General features: G+C 43.2%; 1 protein-coding gene across 4 annotated transcripts in view; it reads left to right on the top strand.

Moving 5' to 3' along the window:
* The first annotated feature begins 18,079 nt into the window (after positions 1–18,079).
* The window catches only part of BSN (bassoon presynaptic cytomatrix protein), a 203,895-nt gene continuing 195,454 nt past the window's right edge, over positions 18,080–26,520 (top strand). For 2 of the 4 annotated variants that reach the window (XM_081851280.1, XM_081851279.1), the window contains exon 1: positions 18,080–18,372. In XM_081851280.1, the coding sequence (XP_081707406.1) occupies positions 18,182–18,372 (191 nt within the window). In that variant the 5' untranslated portion in view covers positions 18,080–18,181. The remainder of the gene's footprint in view (positions 18,373–26,520) is intronic. The other 2 variants (XM_081851278.1, XM_081851277.1) reach the window with 1 other exon arrangement.

Here is a 26,520-nt window from a genome sequence, read left to right on the forward strand (position 1 = left end):
AAACTGCATAATACTTTGAGAATATAGCTGCCATAGTACAACTGCTATGTGAAGAATGCATGTGAAGAAAGCAATTTTAAGATAGCAAAATATTGTGGCACAAATCTTTCAATGACTAGGATAGAAGCGGTTTAGTCATGCTGGCCATATGACCCGGAAAGCAAACACTGGATCTCTCAGCCTGAAGTGCCTGAGGTGAGACTGGACTTAACCGTCCAGGGGGTCCTTTACCTTTTTATTTAATTTTATTATTCTATTTTATTTTATTTTATTTTAATTTACACACACACACACACACACACACTCCCACCCAGTCTCACATACAAAAGATATTTATGTGGTTTTATTTATCATTTAGTCTAAGCCCACAAGAGAAAAATATTTTCTAACAGGTAGCAACTACTTTCTGATTCAAATTTTTTTTTTTTTGCCTTTTCTCAAGATAATTAACTGCCACAAAATTAATATTCATATTACTGCTTGTATGAAGAAAAATGAAAGTTTACTTTATCCTTACTATACAAAATGTATATATTTTTAATCATTTCGAGATAAGGCAGGATCGCCAAGACAAGAAGGTGGGCTGAGGGTCTGATACTACTGTAAATCAAGTGCTGTCTGCCTGTGTGTACATACCTTCATAACCTGTAAATATTGGTAAATTTCTGTTATGTAAATGCCCAGGCTACATGGTCCTTTATCAGGGATGCTGTAGTTCCCTGCAGGAGATTGGACTATTTGAGGCTCCTTCCAACACCATGAAATACACATATACACAGGTTCCATAAGTCTCCAGTGCTTTCTTCTACAACAGGAAACTCACCTTTGAAAAACCCATGCCAAAACTGGCCAGTGGTCAGTGCTCAGAAAGGTGGGGAGCTGTAGTCCAGCAACATCTGGAGGGCCACAGGTCTCCTCACCCCACAACCAAGGGCCACAGGTCTCCTCACCCCACAACCAATTGGAAAGCTGTAGCTGTTACAACCTGTAGTTAGTTGCTTTAGGAATAATGCAGTTGAAAGGCGGGGTATAAATATTCAAAAACAAACAAATCCAAAGCGCAGGAAAAGGAACCTTTGGTTCTCACCTGAAAGGTGTTTCTTGAGGTGTTGAACATACAGCATGGGTTTTTTAGATGGTGCTGCTCTCTTGCGGCCGAAGATAGGAAACACAGACTGGTCTTTGTTCTTTATACATGCCTACCACCTCTGTTGAATGACAAGCTACAGGAATGGGCTAAATAACTTTGAACTCACTCATGGAGAATGGTGCTAACGCAAACAACATTGAACTGAAGGAATAACACAATGGATCCCTGAAGTGCAGGAAAACATGTATAAAATAGAACAGTCTTCCTCAACCAAGTGCCCTGTACATATTTTGGACTACAACCTCCATCACTCTCTGCTAGCTAGAGCTGGTGGGAGTTGGAAAACCAAAACACCAGGAGGGCACCATGTTGGGGGATGCAGAAATAGTGTGATGGAGGAAAGCACACACTGATTATGCCCTCATATGTATCATGCACTTCCAACATTCATTGTCTATGCCATTTCCTGGCAGCTATTAAGAGATCTAGAAACTGTAAACCTAAAGAATTTGAGGTAAGCAAGTTCCCTCCCCCCAAAAAGCAGTGCAGATGGCTAATTAAAAGTGCTTACATTTAAATTACAACACTTAACAGAATCTGCTTGGATGATCGTTGAACTGAAAAAGTGCTTTCATATGGAATTGTTACACATACTACTCAATAATAAGCTGGAGGTTTTATTTCAGACAGTTAAATACAGCTATGGTGTTTTATGCTCTGTATAAAATGAGTCGAGTGCTGGGCTGCTCTTGGAAGGTAATTTCAATGTTTAATAAAAGGAGACTGGTGGTGTAGATTTTTTAAAGGGTATGAGATCTTATCAGATTAGCAATTAACTTTATGGCACTTGGATTAATGCAAGAAATCATCTCAGCTGAGATTTATAGACCTACAAAGTAAAATAAAATATGTGCAATGGGCATGATTCAGCCAGGTTTAAACATCTTTACGATTGTAATATTAATTGAAAGAAATCAATGGGATTTCTAAGCAAATATGCTTAGGCCCAGATTGTGACATGCCACTGGTTTCTGCAGGGAAGTTAAATATGTGTATAGTCTTGACTCTTTCCCATTTAGACTTAGGGGGCCATGGATCAATTATTTTAAGGAGTCATCTAAGGCTGCCTGGTCCAGGCCCAAAGATGCAGAATCCTAAGAATCCATCAACAGTCTGCATGGGTACAGCAGACTGAGAAAGCACATAGGTCACCTAATAACAATCTTCTACCGGCAGGAGCGGCTGGAATGGCTCTTCTTCTGTGCTTGTGCTGCACTGACATCCCCATTGCCTCACCCCGCCCAGTAGGCAACACTGACCCGTCTGCCAGGAATCTAACTCCACTAGGTACGCTGCTTCTGCATCTATACACATTACTATATGCAAATCTGTGTTCTCCTTTTGTGTGTGTGATCCATTTCCTTTTTTAAAAAAATGTGGATGTAAAGACATTTCACTATAGCTATATTATACCTTTTCTTTGCTGGTCCATGATTTTTAAAGTCCTATTATTCTCGTACAAGACCACTGGTGGCAGGCCTGACAGGACAGCTTCCTTTTCCCTGGTGAATGCTGTTTTCTGTTTTTCATCCAGCCCACAGCAAAAGTATGTCTCTCAGTTCTGGATAGCAGTCTCTGAAGACAGCAGTACCCCATAGCTGGGCAGAGCCCTTCAGCCCTTACAGGCATAGGCAAACTCGGCCCTCCAGCTGTTTTGGGACTACAACTCCCATCATCCCTAGCTGACAGGACCAGTGGCCAGGGATGATGGGAATTGTAGTCCCCAAACAGCTGGAGGGCCAAGTTTGGCCATGCCTGCTTAGAAGGAAGGTGGCCAGATGCAAACGAATTCCAGACTCATGCTTAATACAGTAGTTGTGTGCATGAGCGGATGGCAAGCTATTCTCTCTTCTGCACAACAAGTAAAGGTGCAAGAGCCCTGTCCACTTTCTGCTGGCCAGCCAACTAATAACACCTAAACCTCTTAATATTCGTACTGCTAAATGTACCTACACAAACAAACAAAAAACCCTGCTTCCTAATCTCGTATCTTGTCCAGGTTTTATTGGCAGATTTGCCTGGAAAGTAGAACGTGCGATTTCTCCAAAATTGTGTAAGATAGAAACTAGATACATATAGTTCATTTTTGGTGCTGGTTTTGCACTTCACTGTTTACTTCCTCTGATCACGGTCACACATTTCAAATTATTTTTTGGTGACTGACCTGTGATGGCAGATTCGCTCACCCAAGTCATCAGTTGATACAGCAGTAAATGGATGATGGGCAGGCCTGTCCACAGAAGTCCTTTGTGTTTCAGGTTTGAGGTGATAAATCCCTGGTTGAGTTTTCATGCAATCACATTCAATGATTTCGTAATCAAGCTTTTGAGAGGCCCAAATTCTAACAAAGCACCCTTAAACTCATTCTCTTTGAAGGAGAAGCTTTTTATAAGGGGTTATGCAATGGAGATATTTCTGACAGGCTCTAAATTGTGTTTAATACAGGATTTTTACATAATGGATGGCAAAATTTGCATGCAGCATCTGGATAAAATTATACAAACAGGCTCTCAGCATTCTGTTACAAGGTTCCTCATCATGTGAGCCATTTGGCATCTCATTACACTGTTAGGCAATGCTTAGCTCTTCTGTTAGATAATTTGCCAGACACACTGTACCAATCATGTCTATCACTCCTGGGTTGCCACACTTGTTTCTGACATGGCTCCTGTGTCTTTAGTAGCACTATGGCAGTCAGGCAGACATCACTATATACAGTCCTTCCTGTCAAGGGCAGTCCACGATCTCCATAAACACTGCCCCAGCCCCGGAGAAGTCACTTTGGTGCCGCTACCACAGCAAAAACAATGTAGGAAGCAGCAGTTATGAGTTACCAATTTCTGCAGCCCCCTGGAGGTGCACTCCATTGTCTCTTGACACAGATGGATGCCAACCACAACTATATTTATTTAGGTAAAACAACAATTGGAACAAATAACCTTTTAGTAAACAATGACAAATATTGCATCTATTCATAATATAATGTAACATAACATTATAACATACACAGACACTACCGTATTTTTCCATGTATAAGATGCCCCCATGTATAAGACGCCACCTATTTTGGGGGACTAAATTTAAAGAAAATGAGGGGAGGTGGCCCAAAGTTGCTGAGATTTTTTTAGGAGGAATTGCACTCATGCCATCACCCCAGCAGAGCCGTTGCTGGGGACAGCCACTTCCTAGAGCGCATGCCTCCCACAGTGGCATGGGGGCGGGGAGTTGCGCACCCACCAACCAGCTGGCTGGCGCGCGCAGCTTCCCCTCCAAGCCACTGTGGGAAACAGTCCCTAGAGCACAGGCCTCCCGCAGCGGCATGGGAGGGAATTGCGCGCCAACCAACTGGCTGGCAGTGCACAGTTTTCCCCCATGCCACTATCCATGTATAGGATGACCCCAGTTTTTTGACATGATTTTTGAGTTAGAAAACCTCATCTAATACATGGGAAAATAGGGTATTTTATTCTATTTTACTGTACTGCACTACACTTTTCGCTGTGAAGTGCTCTACAAATAAATAAAAGTAAATGAAACATGATCACTGGTGGACTCCCTTCAACAGGTATCCTAACCAGCAGCCTTTTTGCTCTCTGATCTTACGCTCTGCATAATTCCCAAACTGACCTTCTCAACAGACACTCTTTACCTATCACTCACTCCAGTGTCACCCACCATTCCATCACCCTAATCTGTCAACCATCCTTCCACTCATTCGTCTGTTCAATGACCAATTGTTTCCACACTGGTGCTGGATTTGTTTCCAAGGTCCAGGGTCGGTGGATGGTTTAGAGCAAAGGGCCATACAAAATCATGCTCTGGGAAATCAGGCCCAAGGTATCTGGAATATGTTGCTTGTTCCCCACCAGCCTTTCCTGGGTGGTGAATTCCTGGAGTGGAGCTTGGTTTCTCTGGGTTGAGAGCACTGGAGACGGATGCTATTTTTTGTCACCTTTTTAATATGCGTGTTACAAATAAGCAAGTTGGGCAGATGTAGAAGCAAACAGTAACTAGTGCTATAAGGCAGCCAGTACCCTATCAACCAGCTCTTCCATTGACACCCAAGCCCTGCATTCTTCCACTGAGTACCATCAGATAATCCTGGGAACTGTAGTTTACTGAGCCACAATTGGAAGACACCTTAGCAAACTACAATTGCTGGGGGGGGGGCAGGTTGCTTTAAATGTGTGTTTAAATGTATGGTGTGCACACAGACCTAGGATAAATATGAAGGGCAGTATATATATAAATAAACAAGATGAAAAGAAGCTGCCTTATAGCAGGTTCCCAGAGAAGGGCCTTCACTCCCAATGTAAGATTTTGGCTTACCCACTACTTTCTCTCTCCCTCTCCCCCTGCCCCACCAAACTGGAAAACTGCTGTCTGCCTCTATGATGATGGGATTCCAGTAATCTCCTAGCAATTATTTCCCATTGGCAATATGTCAATCTGCCCATGTTGAGCTATGAATGAGTAATTTATGTAACCAAACTACTGGACAGCTAGCAATCATAACAATATTTTAAAACAGTTTGGTAAGGTTCATCAACTGGAAATGTCAACGTGATGTGCAGTTAAAAGGCAGTTAAGAAATAGCCATGCACACACCTATTTCTGCGCAAGCAAACAGCAAAACCTTTTGACTGCTTGCACAGTTTTCAGTTTTATACCTTGTACTTTTATATGTAAACCACTTTGTGGTTTTATACATTCAAGCAGTATATAATTTTTATGAAATAAAATCTAATAAATAAATCAACCCAGCGGGAGGCAGGGGGCAGGTTATCTGCAGCACAGTGACTGAGATGAGGAGTCTATAGGGCTGACAAAATCTCATAGACACTTATTGAACTCAATGGGACTCAATTCTGAGTAGAAGTGTATAGACCTGCCCTCATATCCTGCTTGTGAACTTCCCAGAGGCAAACAGGATGCTGGATTAGATAGGCCTTGGACTGGATCCAGCAGGGCTCTTACATTTAGAGAGAAAGACAAAATGATGCGGGAGGCATGTATTAATACACTCAGGCACACTTACCTGGGAGTAAGCTCCACTGAACTAAATGGGGCTTCTTTCTGCAGAGACATGTTCAGGACCTCATAAGCTGTTTCTCCCATAGAACAAATTAGATTTGGAAAGCAGGCTGGCATGTCTCTTTGCAGGGCTGGTCCGCCCGTGAGGCAAAGTAAGGCTGTTGCCTCAGGTGGCAGACCTAGACCCAAGAAGTGCTCTGCTCTGTGCCTCTTGCTCTGTGCCTAGGCCACTGTGATGCACCCAGTGTGCATGGGGCCAGGCAGCGGCAGCATCTGTGGCGAGGGGGACACTGGGTGTTTTGCCGCAAGTGGCAAAACATCCTGGGCCAGCCCTGTCTATCAAACATGGGCATTTGTATACATATTTAAAGCTCTGACTCCTATCATAGGTGGGGCGGAATCCCACATGCTTGGCTGGAGCAGTCCTACCCACACATCGGAGGGACCGTGGTCCAGACCAACTGCTTGGAGAACGCGGAGACTTTGCTCCCCATTTTCACATGTGTTAAGCCCCGGAAGCGTGAGCAGATGCTCAGTCCCGTTCCTGCCGCCGCCGCCCCCCCACCTTGCCAGCTCTCTACTTTTTCATTATGCTAATTATTCTTTTAAAATCATAAATAAATAATTAGGTCCCTGATCAAAGGGTAGATTTCTTGCTGCACTGTAGAGATGTTAATGAGGCAGTTGAACTCACATGGCAGGAAGGCAACAGGTTTGTTCTTTAATTACAGGGAAGAGCTTTGGGGCTCCTTGGGCCGTTCTCTCGGCTCTCATTAGGCACCTCGGCCCCCTTGTAAAGCAGTGCAGTGTGTGTGTCTGCACAACACATCTACAGGAGTGGTTTTTGTGTTTTCATGTTCATTCATTTTCTTTGCACTTTCGCTTTGCTTCTCTACATGAATGAAAGCTGAGGTGGGTTTGGGACCACAGGATGCGTCTTACACGAAGAGGTGTAACTTGTAAAAAAAACTCTGAAATGACCAGTTCTTGAGTCACCTTTTTGACCATACGAGGAGAGCAGAATCCTGGCTGTACTTCCTTAAGGATCTGCATCAGCCTTGTGTTCCCAACCAAGACATTACCTTACTCTGAATGGTTGCAGGAGTATTTGTAGTAAGCATGGAGTTCTAATTTACCTGACCAGGGAGACCAGCAATCTTGCCAAATTTCCTAGCATGATCCATCTTTTTTAGGAATGGTGGGAGGAGCACAGAGGAGCATGCTGGAAATGTCCTGACAAGTTCATATCTCTCCAACGATGAGGACTAGAACTTTACAAGAAATCAAACCTGGGGTTTTCAGGATTGTAGCAACAGTTTTGCAAATCATACCAACAGCCTAAGAGGCGGCAAGTAAGTTGTCCACAGGTCTTAAGTGCCAGCTCTTGCTGATGTGCTCACTGAGTGCCAGTCATTGGGAGGAAATATCATTAGGCATTAATCTATTTATTTTTACTTTGTGATAAAACATCAGTGACTAAAAGTCTCTGGACAGAGATTCACGATCAGGTTTAGAGATATGCCTCTGCTGAAATGTATGTCCTTTCCTTTCATGCATCTGCATTCAAATTGCTTTGATTTCCCAGAGCACAAAAAAAAAGAGTTAGCCTCAGATTTATAGATGGAATCTTTGCTCTGATCATTAGCAAATCCAAATGGACAAGTGGCTTTAATAATTTTCTTCCCACTTGCAAAATAACACTAATATTAATAAGTGACTTACACTCAGAAGGGACAAGTCAGCCTGAACATTTTAAATTGCACAGTTTAATCATTTGAGTAAGACGGGTGAAGAAAGATTTATTAATTCATTGAAAATTTAAGAAGTATGTTTTTCTTGGAGCAGTTTTACTCATCATTCTGAGAAGCAACAAAGAGGGCGAAAATCTAGTCACAGGAGAGGACAGGATATTTCAGGAAATGGATTAATGGCATTGGTACTATGAAAAGAAGAATCGTATGCATTTTCAACCCTGCTGGGGACTGTGATAAAATAATCTAGTCTGATTCGGTGCATAATTTAGGCCTGGGGATCTCTGTTTCACTGAGAAAGCAACTGCATGAAACTTCTCTCCTGCTAGGTAGCCACTGTGATATAGAAGAATGCTGGACTTTTTGACAAATGGATTAATGCACCATCCATCCCTATCAGGTCGTACAGGCTGTGACACCCTTTGTTCCCTATTCCAAGGCAGTGCATTTTTAGTCCTTTGCCTGAATACACAGACAGTTCAGGTTTCCAGCTTGCACTTCCAGAGAAAGACATGCCTTTTTACAGGGCTTCCAAGTTTAAACCCCATAACCAACCTGGAGGTGAAGATTTTAAACAGTTTTTAACTTACAAAATGTATGGTATTTTACCTGAGCTGGGGGAAGAGAGAAACTTTGGAACTCACTTTACAGGACACACTGCACAGCCTATATTTCCATACTTTGCTTTGCTGCATATTCTGTGATTTAAATCTCTGCTGGGGTTCTCTCACCAAAGAGGATTTGCCCCAAACCTGGATCTTGGCATCTAGGAAACTCTCCTTTTTTATACCTATATTTTTACTTGCCAACCAACAAAAGCTGGGGTATAATAATAATAATAATAATAATAATAATAATAATAATGTTAGTATGCTTACTAACAAGGATCTAGGCAGAAGTCTACTAACAAGGACCTAGGCTGATAAAATCAACCAGGCTCAGCTCCAGGGTTTCAATTATGTGCATTTATTTAACGATCAAAAGAGATTAAGAAATGTTGGAACTGCTTTCTAAAAGAAAACAAAAAAACAGAATTAACAAGCTAACCTTTCCTTATCAGGGAACCTAAAAATAGAATAACTTACGTTTCAACACCACATACAGGCAGGCCGATGGGAGCCAGGCTCTTAATGATAACATATTTTGGCCTTGACTCTCAGCCCATCACATGAGAACTGTTCCAGCTATTTCTATAGAGGGTGAGAACTCCCCAAGAGAAAGGGGAAATTCAGATGCTCCACTCAGATAGCTTGAAGTGGTAATGCTTGCAGCTGGGTTCTGTGTGTTCCTTTCCAGGCATGGCCAAACTTGTCCCTCCAGCTGTTTTGGGACTACAACTCCCATCATCCCTAGCTAACAGGACCAGTAGTCAGGGAGGATGGGAATTGTAGTCCCAAAACAGCTGGAGGGCCAAGTTTGGCCATGCCTGTTTTAACCATTCGGTGAGTTATAGCCCCTATCTGCACTCTACATTCAAAGCAGGACCATACCACTTTAAATAGTCTTGGTTTCTGCCATAGAATCCTGGAAAGTGTAGCTTGTTAAGGGTGCTGATCCCTTGGAGGAATCTGGTGTCCTAATGGGCCAGAAGGTGCGATTCAGTGTAAGATAACTTCACATACTGTATATCTCAGCCTTAATGTTAATCTGTAGCCTGTAAAGAACGCCAGTGCACTCAAGGTGGTATACGCTAGGATAACTGACTTCCTTTCACAGGGGAAAAGTGTCCCTAGCCTTCTTCTGGGGAGTCAGCCATTACCCAAAGATAATTGGCATAGCTGTCAACCTTCCCTTTTTTGGGGGGGGGGGGAATTCCCTTATTCCAATGCCTTTTCCCGCTGCTTCCCGCTGCAATCCCAGATTGTTAGATATCCTGTAGACTGTCCCCGGGACAGGTGAGGCTGCTGATCCCTTATTTTCAAGGCTCCCTAGGACAGGTGAGGCTGCTGATCCCTTATTTTCAAATCTGAAAGTTGACAGCTATGAATTGGAGGCTGGTCAGTTTCTTGGCCCAATGTTGCTTTTAACCACTGAAGCTCTAAACAGCTTGGGGCTTACTCAAAGTATCCTCACCTTATTCCATATATACCTACATGATTGATCCTCAAGCTCTTCATTTGACCCCTTCTCCAAGTTTCCTTGCTACCAAAATGCAATAGGTGGCCACTAGGGAGAAGGCCTTTTGGGTGGTTGTCACCCATTTTCATAGTGTCCTCCTGCCTGGTGCTACATTGTGGCACCTGGTAAACACATTTGGTAAACACAAATACATTTGGCACCTGGCAAAGGCATTTCTTATTCCCTCAAGACTTTAAAGTATAACAGTGCTGTTTTGCATGCTTTGTAAATTCTTTCACTAACTCCTCCCCCCCTTGCTGGTTTTATATATTGATTTTATTTATGCTGCTTGTGTTTATCTTGGCTGTTATGTTTTCTGTTCTTGTGCTGATTGTATATATTGTTTATTTATACCGTGTTTAAATTTTTCTGATTGCATTTTTAATAAGCTTGTAAACCACCCAGGGGACTTAGCTGATGGGCAGTATAGAAAAGCAATAAATAAATGAAACAGGCATATAGGGCATAAAATGCATCTTTTGGCACGTCTAAGTGCTGTTGGGTGCCATTATTGGAGACACAGTTATCAATGTTTTCCTGCCTGGGCAGTGAGCTGCTAGGTTGCTAATTAGAACATTTGTTAGCTTCTGCTGCAGGAAAACATTTGTTGCTGCCAGCCATTTCTTCCATTTAAATAATATCTCAGATCTCCCCTTTTCAATGAAGCAGCCCCCAGTCATAGGTTGGAATCTACTGATCAGTTCCAGTTCTGTTGTAGTTGAAGCCATTTACAAAAGAAGCCTTCCAAAAGTGTTAAATATATAGCAATTTACCCCAAGTGGATTTTTATTTGGAACCTGATGCCATTTAGGCTGTTCGGGTCAGATTGAAAAAAAGGGGAAATAATAATAATAATAATAATAATAATAATAATAATAATAATAAATTTTATTTATATCCCGCCCTCCCCAGCTGAGGCTGGGCTCAGGGCGGCTAACAACAATCAAAATAATCCAACGATTCTAAAAACATTTCATTATAAAAATTAATTAAAATCAAATTGATGGCAACCAATAAGCAAAATTCTGTGCAGATTGCCAGAGGAGGGGGGTCAGGCTGCGCCCTGACCAAAGGCCTGGTGGAACAGCTCTGTCTTGCAGGCCCTGCGGAAAGATGTCAAGTCCTGCAGGGCCCTAGTCTCTTGTGACAGAGCATTCCACCAGATTGGAGCCGCGGCCGAAAAGGCCCTGGCTCTAGTTGAGGCCAGCCTAACCTCTCTGTGGCCTGGGATCTTCAAGATATTTTTATTTGAAGACCGTAAGTTCCTCTGTAGGACATACCAGGAGAGGCGGTCCCGTAGGTACGAGGGTCCTAGGCCGTATAGGGCTTTAAAGGTTAAAACCAGCACCTTAAACCTGATCTTGTACTCCACCGGGAGCCAGTACAGATGGTATAGTACCGGATGAATGTGATCTCGCAGCGAAGACCCCATAAGGAGTCTCGCCGCGGCATTCTGCACCCGCTGGAGTTTCTGGGTCAGTCTCAAGGGTAGCCCCACGTAGAGCGAGTTACAATAATCCAGTCTGGAGGTGACCGTCGCGTGGATCACAGTGGCTAGGTCAGGGCGAGAGAGATAAGGAGCCAACTGCTTAGCCTGGCGGAGATGAAAAAATGCTGCCTTTGTTATAGCTGTAATCTGCGCCTCCATAGAGAGGGAGGTATCGAAGATTACACCCAAACTCTTAACGGACGATGCTGGCACTAATTGCACCCCCGCAAGAGATGGGAGTTGCCCCCTCAATCCCATATCGCCCCATCCCAGCCAGAGGACCTCTGTCTTCGAAGGATTTAACTTCAACCGGCTCCCATGTAACCATCCAGCCACAGCTTCCAGACATCTGGTCAGTGTGTTTGGGGCCGAGTCAGGGTGGCCATCCATCAACAGATAGAGTTGGGTGTCATCGGCATACTGATGGCAACCCAGCCCAAAACTCCGGACAAGCTGGGCGAGGGGGCACATAAAGATGTTAAAAAGCATCGGGGAGAGAATCGCACCCTGAGGCACTCCACACACCAAGGAGTGGCACGATGACAATTCCCCCCCAAGCGCCACCCTCTGTCCCCGATCTGTAATTAAATACAGATTCTTCTGTGCAAAGAGGGCTGGTCTATAATTTTTATTTCTGGATTTTAGCTATTAGGTCTTGTAGGATATTTGTTGAGTACTTGTGGTTGCAATCTGATATATACACCCTTACCTGGGACTCGCCTGTCCATGTAACTCAATAAGGCTTAAAGACCTTACTTTTGAGTATAGGCTTGTACAGTCAATCTTAAAATTGATGAGGTCTGGAACTTTTATCCTTTGTTACCGAGCAATGCAGTAAGTTGTAAAAGCAACTACTCTGTAAAGGTCTAGTAGCAACAAAGTCCGCCCCTCCCCCCCCCGCACACACCTTATTGGTGCAAGCTGCATCTATTGGTTCTGCAAGATGTCCTTCGAAAAGTTGTCCTTAGAAAAGAAAGTAATTATAGTTTGGGGGGTTAGCTCTGTTTCAGATGAGAAGATGGCAATGTGAGTGTGCTAAGTAACAAAATACAGCTGGATCTTTATAAGAACTGTTCAAGTATATGCTCCAGCTACACACTGGTTGAAAACCACTGGTTTACTAGGTATGATTATTGCATATCACATCTGATAAGGTATGCACCAATTTCACCTGCTTATATGTGCAAGTGTAAGGAAAACATACAAGAAGAAGCACAAATTGCACACTCTTTGTAGAGAAATGCTTGTGTCCATGCTGCTATGTCCAGGGGATAGTCAATGTGATGTCCTCTAGAAGTTGCTGGACTTGCATCAGCCCGAGCCACTATGGCTTATAGCCAGGGGTCACAGAATTGGAGAGTTGGAAGGGATCGTGAGGGTCATCTAGTCCAACCCCCTGCAATGCAGGAATCATTTGCCCAACGTGGGGCTCAAATCTATGACCCTGAGAGCCTCATGCTCTATCCAGTGGATGATGGGAGTTGTAGTCCAACAACAACTGGAGGCAGTGGCTACAGGTGATATTTTTATTTGGTAGGGCTGCATCTTTTAACCTTGCTGTTTCCCTAACAATAAGACTTGTACAGCACTTACATAGGAAAGTGTGCCATTGCACAGGCACAGTTCCATTGTTTTGTCACTGAAAAACATCCATTGTTCTCTGCACATCTATGGACCAGGGAAGAGCTTCCACTTATGATTTTCAGACCAGATTGACTCCATACTTCTCATTTAGAAAATAAGCTACACCACATAACATACATTTTTGAATCAGGTTTTGTTTACTCATTCATTGCCAAAAACCTAAACAAATAAAAAAAGCTTTTAAGATTTAAGGAATACTTGTTTTAATTGCATGCAGTTTTCCTACTCCATTAAAAAAAATAATAATAATTCTAACGTTCCATTATCCAAAACACTTCTTTCTCTAAACTGAAATGAAGTATTGGAAACAGATCTCTATTTTTTGCAAATACTCTACTTGAATTGCACATGGTTCAGAGAAACCTACCCCACCCAACACAATTGCTGCTGCTACAGCTTTTAATAAGTGAATGCAGGCCAATGGTTAATACAGATATTGTTGTAACACATATACAACCCACCCACCATTTCTTTTCCTGCCCCCCCATTCACAAAAATAAATTCAAAATGATTAAATAAGAAATAGGTGGGTATTTATTATATTTACTATAGAAAGGGACTTAAACTGTATCCACCGTTTCTCTTTCTTCCCCTCTCCAACCCCCTGCAATGCAGGAATCTCACCTAAAGCATCCATGACAGATGGCCATCCAACCCCTGCTTGAAAACCTCCAAGGAAGGTAAGTCCACCACCTCCTGAGTCTGTTCCACTGCTGAACTGCTCTTCCTGATTTATCCCAATCCCCCCTCCCCCCCCAAAAGGCCTTGCAGCTTTTGTGAAAAATACCTCCTAATAACAACAGGGAAACTGGATATTAATTCTTTAGCAGAAATTGCATGTAAAACTAATACTATTTAAAAAAAACACACCTCAAATTAGGGAATGCTCACTGCTGCTTCTTTGGGTCAGGAGGTGTGATCATCAAGGAAACGGCTCTGTGCATGCCCGGAACACATATCTATGATTCAGACAGACCTAGTAGGGCTATCCTGAGGCAGACCTACTAATGTTGTACAATGACTGTATGCAGTGTACTTTTTTGTTGCTTTTTTTGCTCATATCTTGATAAAAGTGTCACAGGTACCTGCACAAAATGGCTACCAGTGGCAGGAAGAATAGAGGTGATGGTACTTTGTACCAATGAATACCATCACAAAATTTGCATTTGTTTCTTCCTATATGCATAAAAATGTAAGGCTGTTATTACATGGCAGTTTGTATGATTGCCAATAGTTCACCGTTTGCAGTAGGCCAAATGGCAGGTGCCCCAGGTGAGTTGTTGAACTGAGGGGGTTGGATGTTGTGAAGGACCTCCCTCTCCTTTAAACACACCCCCTGCGAGGTTTATTGGCGGGGAAAGCACTTCAAACAGTGCTGTGTGACGCACCTCCTTCCTTTTAAAGGGAATGGGCTTTGGGCAAGCAGTGAGGGGACAGGTGAGGTGTAAAGGATGGGGAGTTGGAAAGGGGGTAGATGGGGTTTGCGAGCAGGAGTGGCAGAGCCTAGTATTTATATATATTTATTGGCATTTAGATACCACCCAAATGACCCATGTCCTCCCTCTGGGAAGTTCACAAGATAATGAAATGAAAATGCAACAAACTAAAAGCAATCGATACCGTGAAGCTGTACCAGCACAAAAATCAGCACAAACAGCTCTGCATTAAACTACACAAAGCATCTTCATTTGTAGTGGAGCTGTATTATCCTTGGTGAACAATCTTTCTCTCTGGATCATCAGTCTTCCAGATTTTCTATTTTTGCTAAAAATAAAAACACCGTAATGAACTGGATGTGCAAAGAGAGCAGCTAGGTGGATCAATTCATACAGAAGGAGTGTTTGAGTACAGAGAATGCATCCAGTTTTCTGACATTGAATGCATACAGGTAGTGAAAATTTAGAGCAAAGACAAAATGATTGATAATAGTGGCATCAGGTATACTCAGCTGGCAGTTTTCATCCCGGGAGATTGGAAGGATAGTTTGTTGGCAAGATATTTAGATGTGGTGAAAATGTGGTTTTCTCCTGATTAATGATGTTAGTCACTGAATCATCAGGTTTCAAAAGTAATTAATTGATTATCAAATACTAGGGCTGTCATCCCATTAAAGAAATCTTAACTGATTAAACATGAGAGTTTTAACTGACTGAAAATAGTGAATTAAATCTGCATATATCTGCATTTAAAAATGATAAAGGATTATTTACTGCTGCTTTTATGGTGTTCAGCTGGCAGTTGTCACCCATTGACAATCACAGCAACAACCAACTTAGAAGAGGCAGGCCCTTGTATGTGAGGGAGAAGAAAAGAACTCCTGCTTAGATTCCCTCGTAACAGCTCAGTTGGTTAGAACGTGGTGCCAATAACACCAAGATCGCACGTTTGATCCCCATATGGGACAGCTTCATATTCTTGCATTGTAGGGGGTGGACTAGATGATCCTCAGGTGCAGAGCCCTGCCATATTTTTTACCTGGCCACACCTCTTCTAAGCATTAGGCTACAAGTGTGTCTTTGCATCTAAATACAGTATAGTGGAACCTCTGGTTACGTACGTAATTCGTTCCAGAGGTCCATTCTTAACCTGAAACTGTTCTTAACCTGAAGCATCACTTTAGCTGCCGCACAATTTCTGTTCTCATCCTGAAACAAAGTTCTTAACCCGAGGTACTATTTCTGGGTTAGCGGAGTCTGTAACCTGAAGCGTATGTAACCCAAGGTACCACTGTACAGCTTTTTGACATGTGTATTCCATCCGCTGGCAGGGGGCTGATAATTTACAGGACTGGAACAGGCATGGGTTCCCTGCTTGCAGTACTTAGGAAAATCCTTCATCTGAAGCTAGTAGGGGATTCTAGGATGGTGAAAATCCCCCATTGTGAAAGATGGTGAAGTGTTAGCAGGCAACAGAGAGAAGACCGGGCTACTCAGTTCTTATTTGGCCTTAGTTGGGTTTCTTCCTTCAAGGGAGATTGTATTTGGCCTGGAAAAAAGTGGAAGCAGAAATTTGAAATCCAGGATATGCCAGGATATGATTAGAGAATACCTAGCCTACTTTAAATGCATTAAAGACTTGGAGACAGCTTAATTACACCCAAAGGTGCTTGCAGCCATTATATCAGTGCTGTCTTTGAGAATTCTTGGAGAACTGCTGCGGTACTAGAAGACTGGAGATGGGCAAATATTACCCTTATCTTCAAAAAGAGGAGAAAGGCAGATCTGATAAAATATGGACTAGTCAGCCTGATGTCAGCACCAACCAAAGTTCAATGTAGAATATATTAATAAGCTGTCTAGGAGCATCTAAAAAGAAAAGTGTTATTGTTATTATTGTTATTATTATACCCTGCCCATCTGAATGGGTTGCCCAAGCCATTCTGAGCAGCTTTCAACAGAATATGAACAGGAGCCTGCACAGGTGAATAAAGATAAAAAGTTATGACAAACCAGCAGTATCTTCTTTTTGATAGGAATACTAGCTTGGTAGATCATGGGAATGTTCTGGGTATCATGTATCTTGATTTCAGCAAAGCATTTGATAATTTCCTCCATTATATTGTTAAAACATGCTCTGCTGAAATAAAGGTCTATGATATGTGGCTGATATATGGCAGCTTCTTCAATACTTCCCAAACTTCTGAGCTTTCCCCCTGTTTTTTGCTTAGCTCCATTGACTGGTGTTAGTCTCTAAAAATGGAGACATTTAGGGTTTCTGAAAATAAGTTAATGTTGTATGATGAATGGGATGGTTATTTGTCACTGATGTCAGAAACTTACTTCGTAAGCGTTATCAATATTTCTTAGCCATTAGCAGTTATTGGCAACTAGTAATTTTGGATAATGGCAATCCTAGTGGAGTCATCTAGAACTGGTGTCAAAAGTTTCTGATAGTTATTGACAGCAAGGTATCAATTCTATGTACCAGTAAGAATACCCAGTGCTTACTTACTATTAATAAACAATTACAGACCAGTAATTCAGAGGTTGCAATGAAAGTGAATTTCTCTGGAATGCTTTGTTCTATATAGCTCAAAAGTTGGTATATAATAATTTCCTTTCTTGCTAATTGGATGTGGGCATGCATAGTTGGCCTGAAGAAATATATTGACCTCATAGAAATAATGATGCTACTACCTACTTTTATTGATTATTTGTGCTGGGGAGTGACACAAGTCTATGTCTCAACACACATAAGATGGGCACATGCCTTTGCCCAGCCCTACTAAGAATGCATTGGCTGGGCAAAGGGGCCAGGCTTCAGGATAAGGAGGCTGCCTTTGATATCCTTGCAGCTGCAGTTCCAATGCACTGGTCAGGCCAAGGGCAAAAATAGCAGGTGTACCCTCCCATTGGTCAGCTCGGGAGCGGAGGGAGGGAAAAGGCGGCGAAGCTGGCGATGGAGAGCAACCTTCAGGGCGGGGCAAGGGAAGCTGGCCTCCCATTAGGCGAGCCGTGCATGTGCGGAAGGATGGAGTAAGGAAGAGCGTGCTCCTATTGGCCAGTTAAACGGTGGAGGGAATGGGCGCAAATTCCCATTGGTCGGGAAATACAGGAACGGCGAGGCGTTCCGTTCGGGGCTTTGCGCCTTCTGAAGGGGAAGGTTTTTCTCTCGGCCGCAAAAGGGTTGCTCGTCGCCGGGTTTTCGTCGTCCGGCCCTGCTCGTGCACGCGCCTGGCTGGAAGGGGGGAGGGAAACGAGCAGGGCTCGCTCGCTTCCATTGGTCGGGCCGCGCACGTGCTCGCGGTGGGCGGGCTTGAACTCTGCGCGAGCCTCCATTGGCCTCGGGGTGCGCGCCGGCGCGCGCGCCCACACGGAGCGCGCTCCTTCCCTCAGCTGTGGGAGGGGTGGGCGCCTGGCTCGTGCCCCGGCGAGCGCATGCCCAGTGCGGATGGGGCAGGCGGCGATGGTGGAGCTAGGCTGATGGCGGCGCAGGAGGCGCTGCGCTGAGGACGCTCCGGGAGCCCGTCCCCATCCCGGCCGCCGCCGCCTCGCCATGGGCAACGAGGCCAGCCTGGAGGGCGGTGGAGCCGAGGGGCAGCTGCCCCCCGGCCCCGCCGCCGGCCCCTCCACGTCGCCCGGGGCTGCCAAGCCGCCTTCAGCACCAGGCAGCGGAGGACAGCTCCCTCCGGGCAGGGCTCCAGCCGCCGCACCGGGCCCCGCGCAGCCGCACGGACCCTCCGCCAGGTGGGAAGCGCAGACCGGCTGAGCCGGGCTGGAGGGGAGGGCTCGCTCGAGGGCAACTTGGTCTGGCAGGGCTGGAGGGAGTGGGGATTAAGGGCGAAGTGCAACTGGGGAACCCTCTGCTGCGGGGTGCCCGGTGGGGCTGGGCATGAGCTGGGAGTGCGAGAGAGGAATGGGGCAGCAGAGGGCAAGGCTCAGCCTCTGGAGACGGCCAAGAGAGATGGGAGAAAAAGATCGGGTGCAACCCGGAGGGGTCGCCAGCTCTTGTGGGGGAAGGCTCTGGACATGAGTCCTCTGTCGGAATGAGTGGATGTGGAGAAACAGAAAGATGGTTGGGCCTGGGTGGTAGCTTTGCCATGTGTGCATTATGTTAAGGGAAGCCCCTTGTTTTCAGAGGCTCTCTTTCGATCCCAGAGAGTCAAGGCTCCCTAGAGCATATAGATACCTCTTATTTCAGAACGCTGCATACTGATACCCCTTATTTTGGGAATGCTGATCTCTGACCAAGCTCTGTGATATAGTTTTGGTGGTGTCTGAAGTGGAGGAAAGGCTGTGTTGGGTGCCATTTGAGACTCATCTTTTAAAAGAGAGTATGCAGGAATCTGCGCATATTTGATGCAGCGAATGAGATCCATCTAGCTGGATGGTGCTGCAAAAGGCATCGGATGGAGGACCAGATGGCACATGGGCACATACACATGCATAGGATGCAGACACTTCCACAGAGTGTCGTAGTGCAGGCTAGTATCAGGGAGAGGGGAGCAGAGAAACATGAATGGGATGTTGATTACACAGCAGATGGGAAAAGTGACATGCAAAACAGAAGATCATGGTTTGTGGGTAAAGAACTAAGCAAGCACCCTTTTTCAATGTGTGTGTTGTCAAGACTTCTGGCTTAAGTCATCTACAACATCTACAGACAAACAGGTCGCCCTTCTCACAACTAGATCATCTTGGCCAGTTACATTGCCCTCATGCTTGTTTATAATGATACAATTGATGGTGCTTAAGGCCATTATGTTGAGTACAGTTTATATACCCTGCATGTGGTTGTCCTAATTGCAGACTGTTTGAAATATATATAAAAAGAAAAATAATAATAATAGTAGTAGTAGTTATGTAATCTCTACATCAGTGTACAGAAATAATAGAACAAAAACATCAGTGCTCTGTGTAGTTTCTCCTAAAAAGGAAAACAAAAACGTGATAGGGTGAGGGTGGAGAGTATTATAATGATTAGTTATCATGCAGCAGAACACTACATTTAGAAGAAATTTTAAAAAATAACATTTGCTGCCAATAAATGTAGAACTTTAGTGTTAGAAAGCAGATAAAAATAAAAAGTTAGTGAAAAAATGAGAGTAATCTTTTCAATGTTTTGTAGCAAGATATTGGATATATATGTGTGTATGTGCTAATAGGTACTGAGCCATTTTTGTTGAAAAACTGAGTAGAATACACTAAGAAGTGTATCACCCTTGTTCATATGTTTAAAAAGGGCTTGCACTGTTAAATGCTCCATTATTACAAGGAGAATGCAATAGTAGATTCTGGAAGAAATCAAATTGCTTCTGTATCAAATTGCTTTCTGTATTAAGGCTATGTTGAAGCAGGAACCTTCTTTATTGCCCTTTAATGCCAAAAGGACTAGGTCCTGCCTGAACTTGGATTTTTCTTATCATTGGATTTTTGTCATGAGTTTGTAGAAGAAATCTATTAAACTATGCTGATTGATGTTCTGTATTGATCCCTTTACATTTTTAAAGGCAACAATTATCCATCACCTATCTTCAAATTGGTATAGATATGTTTTAATAGTATCTTTAATCCTAAATCTCTTCTGAAAATGTACATAATCTGTTTGTAGAATTGTCATTTGCATGTAGAGGAAATGGTGTGGGAATTGTGATGTGGCAGTTCTTTCCCTCTTGCAGGGTAGCCTTTGCACATTACTCCTCAGCTGAGTTTAGGGGGGATGTAGGCAAAGCATTAGTGCATTTGCAAGTTGTATATACAGGCATGAGAGTTAATGAATGTTGAAATAATTAAGCAGAATGAACTTGTGTAAGATTTGGAAGGAGTGTGTGTAGTCTGTAGCTAAGCTAGCTAGCTAGTTGTTATGAAAAGGAAAGAAGTGTGTTTATGTTGGGACCTGTAGCAGGATTATTTAGTTTCTGTGGCCTGGAAGGTTTCCTTAAGTCTGCAGTTCAGGCTCAATTATGCACCATAAAAGTGTTACTGATGGAGAGCTGAGTGTTTTGAAGCATCTGCGCATTGAGGCTTTTCCGTGACACTCCTGCCATGGTGTGTCGAAGAACAGAACTGGGAAGCTATCCAAGTACTAATACATCTGTGCAAACGTACTAGACACTCTTCCAAACCCAGACAATCAGCACAACCCTGTTCTCTCAAAACAAGCATCCTATCATATCCCTGTCACAACTAATAGATGCTTATTCTGTCAGCCTTATAGTCCTTTGCTTAGGGAATGCGCAGGAGTAATCACGAATATGGGCAGTTTCCAGAGTGGTAGCCATGTTAGTCTGTTGCAGCAAAAACAACAAAGGCTAAGGATGTTAATTAAAAGCACCTTATCCAATATTAGAAATTTCTCTGTGCAAAAAAAAGGTGTTTGGACCTGACTTCAGTTTTAGAAAGGTTGTTTTGCTTAATGAATAATAGAGCCTATTAGGTCAACTTACTGCACAGTATAATTAAGATCCCACATGTTTACTACCTATAAGTGTTTCAGAAGCAGGTGAGCCAAATCCATATAAAACATAGGAATGGGAAAATATACTATTTCAGAATTATTAATGTTGGGTAATATCCCTGTGGATGGTATCAGTACCAGGCTAGGGCCATAGCTCAGTACTAGAGCACATGCTTTCCGTGCCAGAGGTCCCAGGGCTTAATCCAATAAGGGCTGGGAATAAATCTTGTCTGAAAACCTAGAGAATCACTGGAAGCCAGTGTAGCCAATACTAGATAGAGCAATAGTCTTACTTGGTGCAAGACAGATTCCTATATTACCTCCTATATTGCCATGTGCATGATGCATCTTGGTGTACCTGTTTGAAGTTTCACATTGGTCCTTGGGTTGAAATCCAGTGTGTATTTACTTGGAGGTACAGGTATTTACTTGAAGTTGCTTGATCCCTGCTCCTGCCAACCTAGCAGTTCGAAAGCACGTCAAAGTGCAAGTAGATAAATAGGTACTGCTCCGGCGGGAAGGTAAACAGGGTTTCCATGCGCTGCTCTGGTTCGCCAGAAGCGGCGTAGTCATGCTGGCCACATGAACCGGAAGCTGTGCGCTGCCTCCCTTGGCCAATAAAGTGAGATGAGCACCGCAACCCCAGAGTCATCCATGACTGGACCTAAAGGTCAGGGGGCCCTTTACCTTTAAGCACCATGATTGAACTCAGTAGGACTTACTTCTGAGGAAACTTGCATAGAATTGCACCATAAAGCTTTCAGTTAGGTTCTTTGTGAGTTCCGAATTGTACTAATTCTCCCCTCCCAAATATTCAATATGTTTAGAACCATGGATTCAGCTATATCTGTTTCCCTTTTGATAGGACTATAGGCCAAGATCTTCTGAACGATTCTCAAATTCAACATCTTAACAAAATATAGCAGCGGTTAATGTGGGGCAAAATGTAGCCACATGTAAATATTTATTTATTATTAATCTCCTCCCATGCATGTCTCAAGGTGATGTACAAAATAAAATCAGGGAGCAAGCTAGTCACATACAGTATAAACCTTTAAAGGTCTTACTGACTTTCTTTTAACTCAAGTGCTTTCCAGATGTTTCCTTTATCTTTTAGCTGCCTTTACTTTATCTGAAAGGCACCTTGAGTCCCAGTCTGGGAAAAATGTGGAGCCTAAATAAATATATAATAATACTTTTTATCAGTGAAGCTTTCGAAATATATATATTTCCCCACTCTCAGTATACAATCTGGAAAGACACAACACAAAAGGAAAAGGGTTGAGGAGGGAAGAATGAAAAGAGGCAAACTCGGGCACCAAATTCTTACTATCACAAGGTTATTATAATAACCAACTTGAATGCAAACAGGATGCTCATGGTTCAAAAACAGGCCTTGGCATGCCTCTGATAATAGTCTGGTGACCCAAGCTTCTTAGAAGTGGCTGTACAGTGGTACCTCGGGTTAAGTACTTAATTTGTTCCGGAGGTCCGTTCTTAACCTGATACTGTTCTTAACCTGAAGCACCACTTTAGTTAATGGGGCCTCTTGCTGCTGCTGCGCGGCCGCTGCACAATTTCTGTTCTCATCCTGAAGCAAAGTTCTTAACCCGAGGTATTATTTCTGGGTTAGCAGAGTCTGTAACCTGAAGCGTATGTAACCTGAAGTGTACCCAAGGTACCACTGTAATGCATAACTGGAAGTTGTTTGACCTTACAGGTGCGGCCTTGACCTTCTGGAAGCTGCAGGCTTCATGTCACTCCTGCTGTAGCAGCTAAGGCTGTTTGTATATCTATCTATCTATCCATCTATCAATTGTTTCATAATGGGCTAAACATGTCTTTCCCCTGCCTCTTGGCAATGACACTCCCCAGCTTGAGCTGGTGCCATGGAATGGGGGCGTGAGGGCAGATGGCTGGAGGAAGAGAAACACAGAATTCATTGGGCTGAGAGGGAGGGGTTTGAGGAAAGGATGAATTGAGGTGGCTGCAAGAGAGATGGAAGTTAAGAACAGTAGGAGCCAAAGGGCGAGTGGGAGTGGGAGAAGAGCTGAGTAACAAGCTCCTGTTACAAGCTCCCGGGAATAGGCGGGGAAAGGAGCCAGCGAGTCAGAGGAGACTGATGGGATTGTGTGGTGCCTATTTAATATTTTGATTTGAATAAACCAGGTTGGTTGCAAATCTCTAGTTAGTATCTAATTCAGGAGTCAAAAATAGTTGATATCACTTCACAATGAAATGGATACAGCACTTGTTTGGGTCATAGTCTTGCATGTTTCTGAAATCTCAGTTATAGATCACTTGTAAGACATACAACTGCACTTTATGTATAAAACTCAAGTGTGTCACTGGGATTAAAATGCATTTTCCAGTTTCTTAATGCGTTTTACTGTTAAGCTGTCTTTTCCCACATGATCAAACCTATCATCTCAGTAGCGTTCAGCAGTAATCTTTAACCAAATGCTTTTCTGCCCTCTTTCTTTTTTAGGCATTAGTTTTTATTGAACTTTTCACTATAAAAATACAACTAATAACAGCAACAAAAGTGCAGATAAAACAAAGAAATAAACCGTCAAATATAAAAAACCTAAACCCTCTTACTTTTTATAGGTAGCAGGGGAGAAGTGCAGTGTAAAATGTTAGATGAACATGGGAAGTCTTGTTGAAATCCCTGCTTACCAGGGTTAATGCGTGATTTTTGATCATTCACTAACTACAGTGGTACCTTGGGTTACATACGTTTCAGGTTACACACTCCGCTAACTCAGAAATAGTGCTTCAGGTTAAGAACTTTGCTTCAGGATAAGAACAGAAATCGGGCTCTAGCGGCACTGCGGCAGCAGGAGGCCCCATTAGCTAAAGTGGTGCTTCAGGTTAAGAACAGTTTCAGGTTAAGAACGGACCTCTGGAATGAATTAAGTACTTAACCCGAGGTACCACTGTATCTCTTACTGTACCTAACATAACAAAATAGTGGAAACCCCAGTACTTTCTTGGTGGAAGAACAGAAATGTAATGGATAAATTGGAACATACTTATTTTGAAATGCAGGTATAAAATATACAAGGCTGTGATGATGATGATGATAAAACTTTAATTAACAAGCATAAACTGCATATCATGTGTTTAAAGCACTTCTTAGTGAAAAAAGCCCTATAAGATGGGTTGGTAGAATTAGCTGCATATAAAATGTTGAGTTACCAGTTCGTGAATATGTTTTTATAAACTTTTGAAACAGTTTTTTGGGGGAAAGTATTTGGAAGATGGTTGGAAGAGAGACATCGTGGAAGAAGGAATTTGGCATATTATAGAGGACTCATTCAGCTTTGTGTGCTGCAGTTTTAGTCTTTATAGCTAAAACAGCAAATAGAAAGCAGATAACTTTCTAAGCGATGCTGGACACAATTCAGCCATAGGTAAAGGTAAGGGGACCCCTGACCATTAGGTCCAGTCGTGGCTGACTCTGGGGTTGCGGTGCTCATCTCGCTTTATCGGCCGAGGGAGCCGGTGTACAGCTTCCGGTTCATGTGGCCAGCATGACTAAGCCACTTGTGGTGAACCAGAGCAGCGCACAGAAATGCTGTTTACCTTCCCACTGGAGTGGTACCTATTTAACTGCTTGCACTTTGAGGTGCTTTCAAACTGCTAGGTTGGCAGGAGCAGGGACCAAGCAACATACATGTGCATTTAAAGGCACATTGGTTTTAATGACAGGAAAAGATTTAAGAGCTGGGTAAAAGACTTAAGAACAAAGTGCTTTGTGTCAAGAGTGTTGCATTACCAATAAGAAATGTGAATTTACATAACCCCAATAATCTTTGTAACTTTTTGAAGGCTATTAATTTCATTTTCTTCATGGCTAGTGACTTTGTAGAATATGTGTGTTTTTAAAATGCCAATTATGGTTATATTTGACAAACTGTCTGGTAAAGAAGAGATTGGAGGGAGACATAGGGCAAAATTCAACCTCACACTATGTTGAACGTTCCATCTGTGCAAGCATTTTGACTTGCCAGATGGAATAGTCACCCTTCCCTTGAGTGTTGTTCTGTAGATTCTCCTGAACCTCCCATAGCCAATTGTGGGGCGTGTGCAGGGGATGGAGGGGAGGGAGTCATGTTGTGCAAGCAGAAGCCCCTCGACAGGGCTTCTCTTGACTGAGTTCATTGGTTAAGTTCTGTCCAGCATCTTTAAGCTGCTCTTTTCAAGTTCCAAATCAGCGTTATTGAGATCTGAGATGTTTAAAACAATGCAGCTACATGCACATCTTTTGGAAGATCATTTATGCCTTGAGAACCAGAGTTTAGGCATATTTGCGGAACAAATACTTAACAGGTAGGTGTTAAGCATGATGCTTCAGGCATCCATGCTTATACCTAGACCGAAACTGGCAGTAGTTGAAAATGGATGCCTGCTTCATCACAAACCTGGATCTGGCCCTTGTAGAATATGTGGTTTATGAAGTTCTGCTGTGATACAGGATGCTTTTCACTGTTTGCCTCAGAGATCCTGCTCCCTAAAAGTGGAGCTTGTCTTTTGTTCTAGTTCCAGAGAGCCCCTTTATAACCTTAGGCAACCTCCCTCCAAACAGAAAGTAATTTTGCAACTTGGAGAGCTTGTGCCATATATATCATATATCACAATGGGGGAGGAAATATGCACTGGTCTGGACCAAGAGTAGTCAATGTGGGTCCATCCAGGTGTTGTGGACTGCAACTCCCATCAACCCTAGCCAGCTTGGTCTTCAGGGGTTATGGGAATTGTAGTCCACAGATTTCTGGAGGGCAGTCTTCTCTAGAGAACCACTCTGCTGGTGACTTTTCTGGAAAGGGACAGCTTGGTTACTGTGACGCATATCTAGACTACTGCAGTGTACTCTGCATGGGGTTTTTCTTATTTCTGATCCAGAGGTTGCAGCTGGTGCAGTAGCGCTCCTTATCAGGCACATAACATACCAATGTTGAGGTTGCCTATTAGCTATCAGGACAGCTTTATGTTACTTACATATAAAACCCTAAACAACTCTGGGTCAAGTTTCCTGAAATACCAAGTTCCCCTCCCTTGCCCTATAAGGGCAGTAAGATAAGCAAATGGAACCCGATTAGCCTTGCTGCTGCCCAGTAATTATTACCTTGTGGTAACATGAAGACAAGCTTTTTCATTGATTGTACCTGGTCTGTGGAGCTCTCCCTGTTGAAATTTGAGAGGCCCCCATCTGTATTGGCACCACTTTACACAGGCATTTTTCACTTGGTGTGGGTCTAGATCTCCTGTTTTTACTGTTGTATTGCTTTTTGATGCTAGTTACAGATTTTAATTGGTTTTGTATATTTTGCTTTCATTTTTTGTGAACTGCTTAGAAGCCAATTTGGACACTGAGCGGTATACAGGCTAATAAAGAATAATAAAAGTGGGTTTTGTTCCTCCTTCCATGGACA

The sequence above is a fragment of the Podarcis erhardii genome, assembly GCF_964252035.2.
Source record: "Podarcis erhardii genome assembly, chromosome: 2".
Taxonomy (NCBI): domain Eukaryota; kingdom Metazoa; phylum Chordata; class Lepidosauria; order Squamata; family Lacertidae; genus Podarcis; species Podarcis erhardii.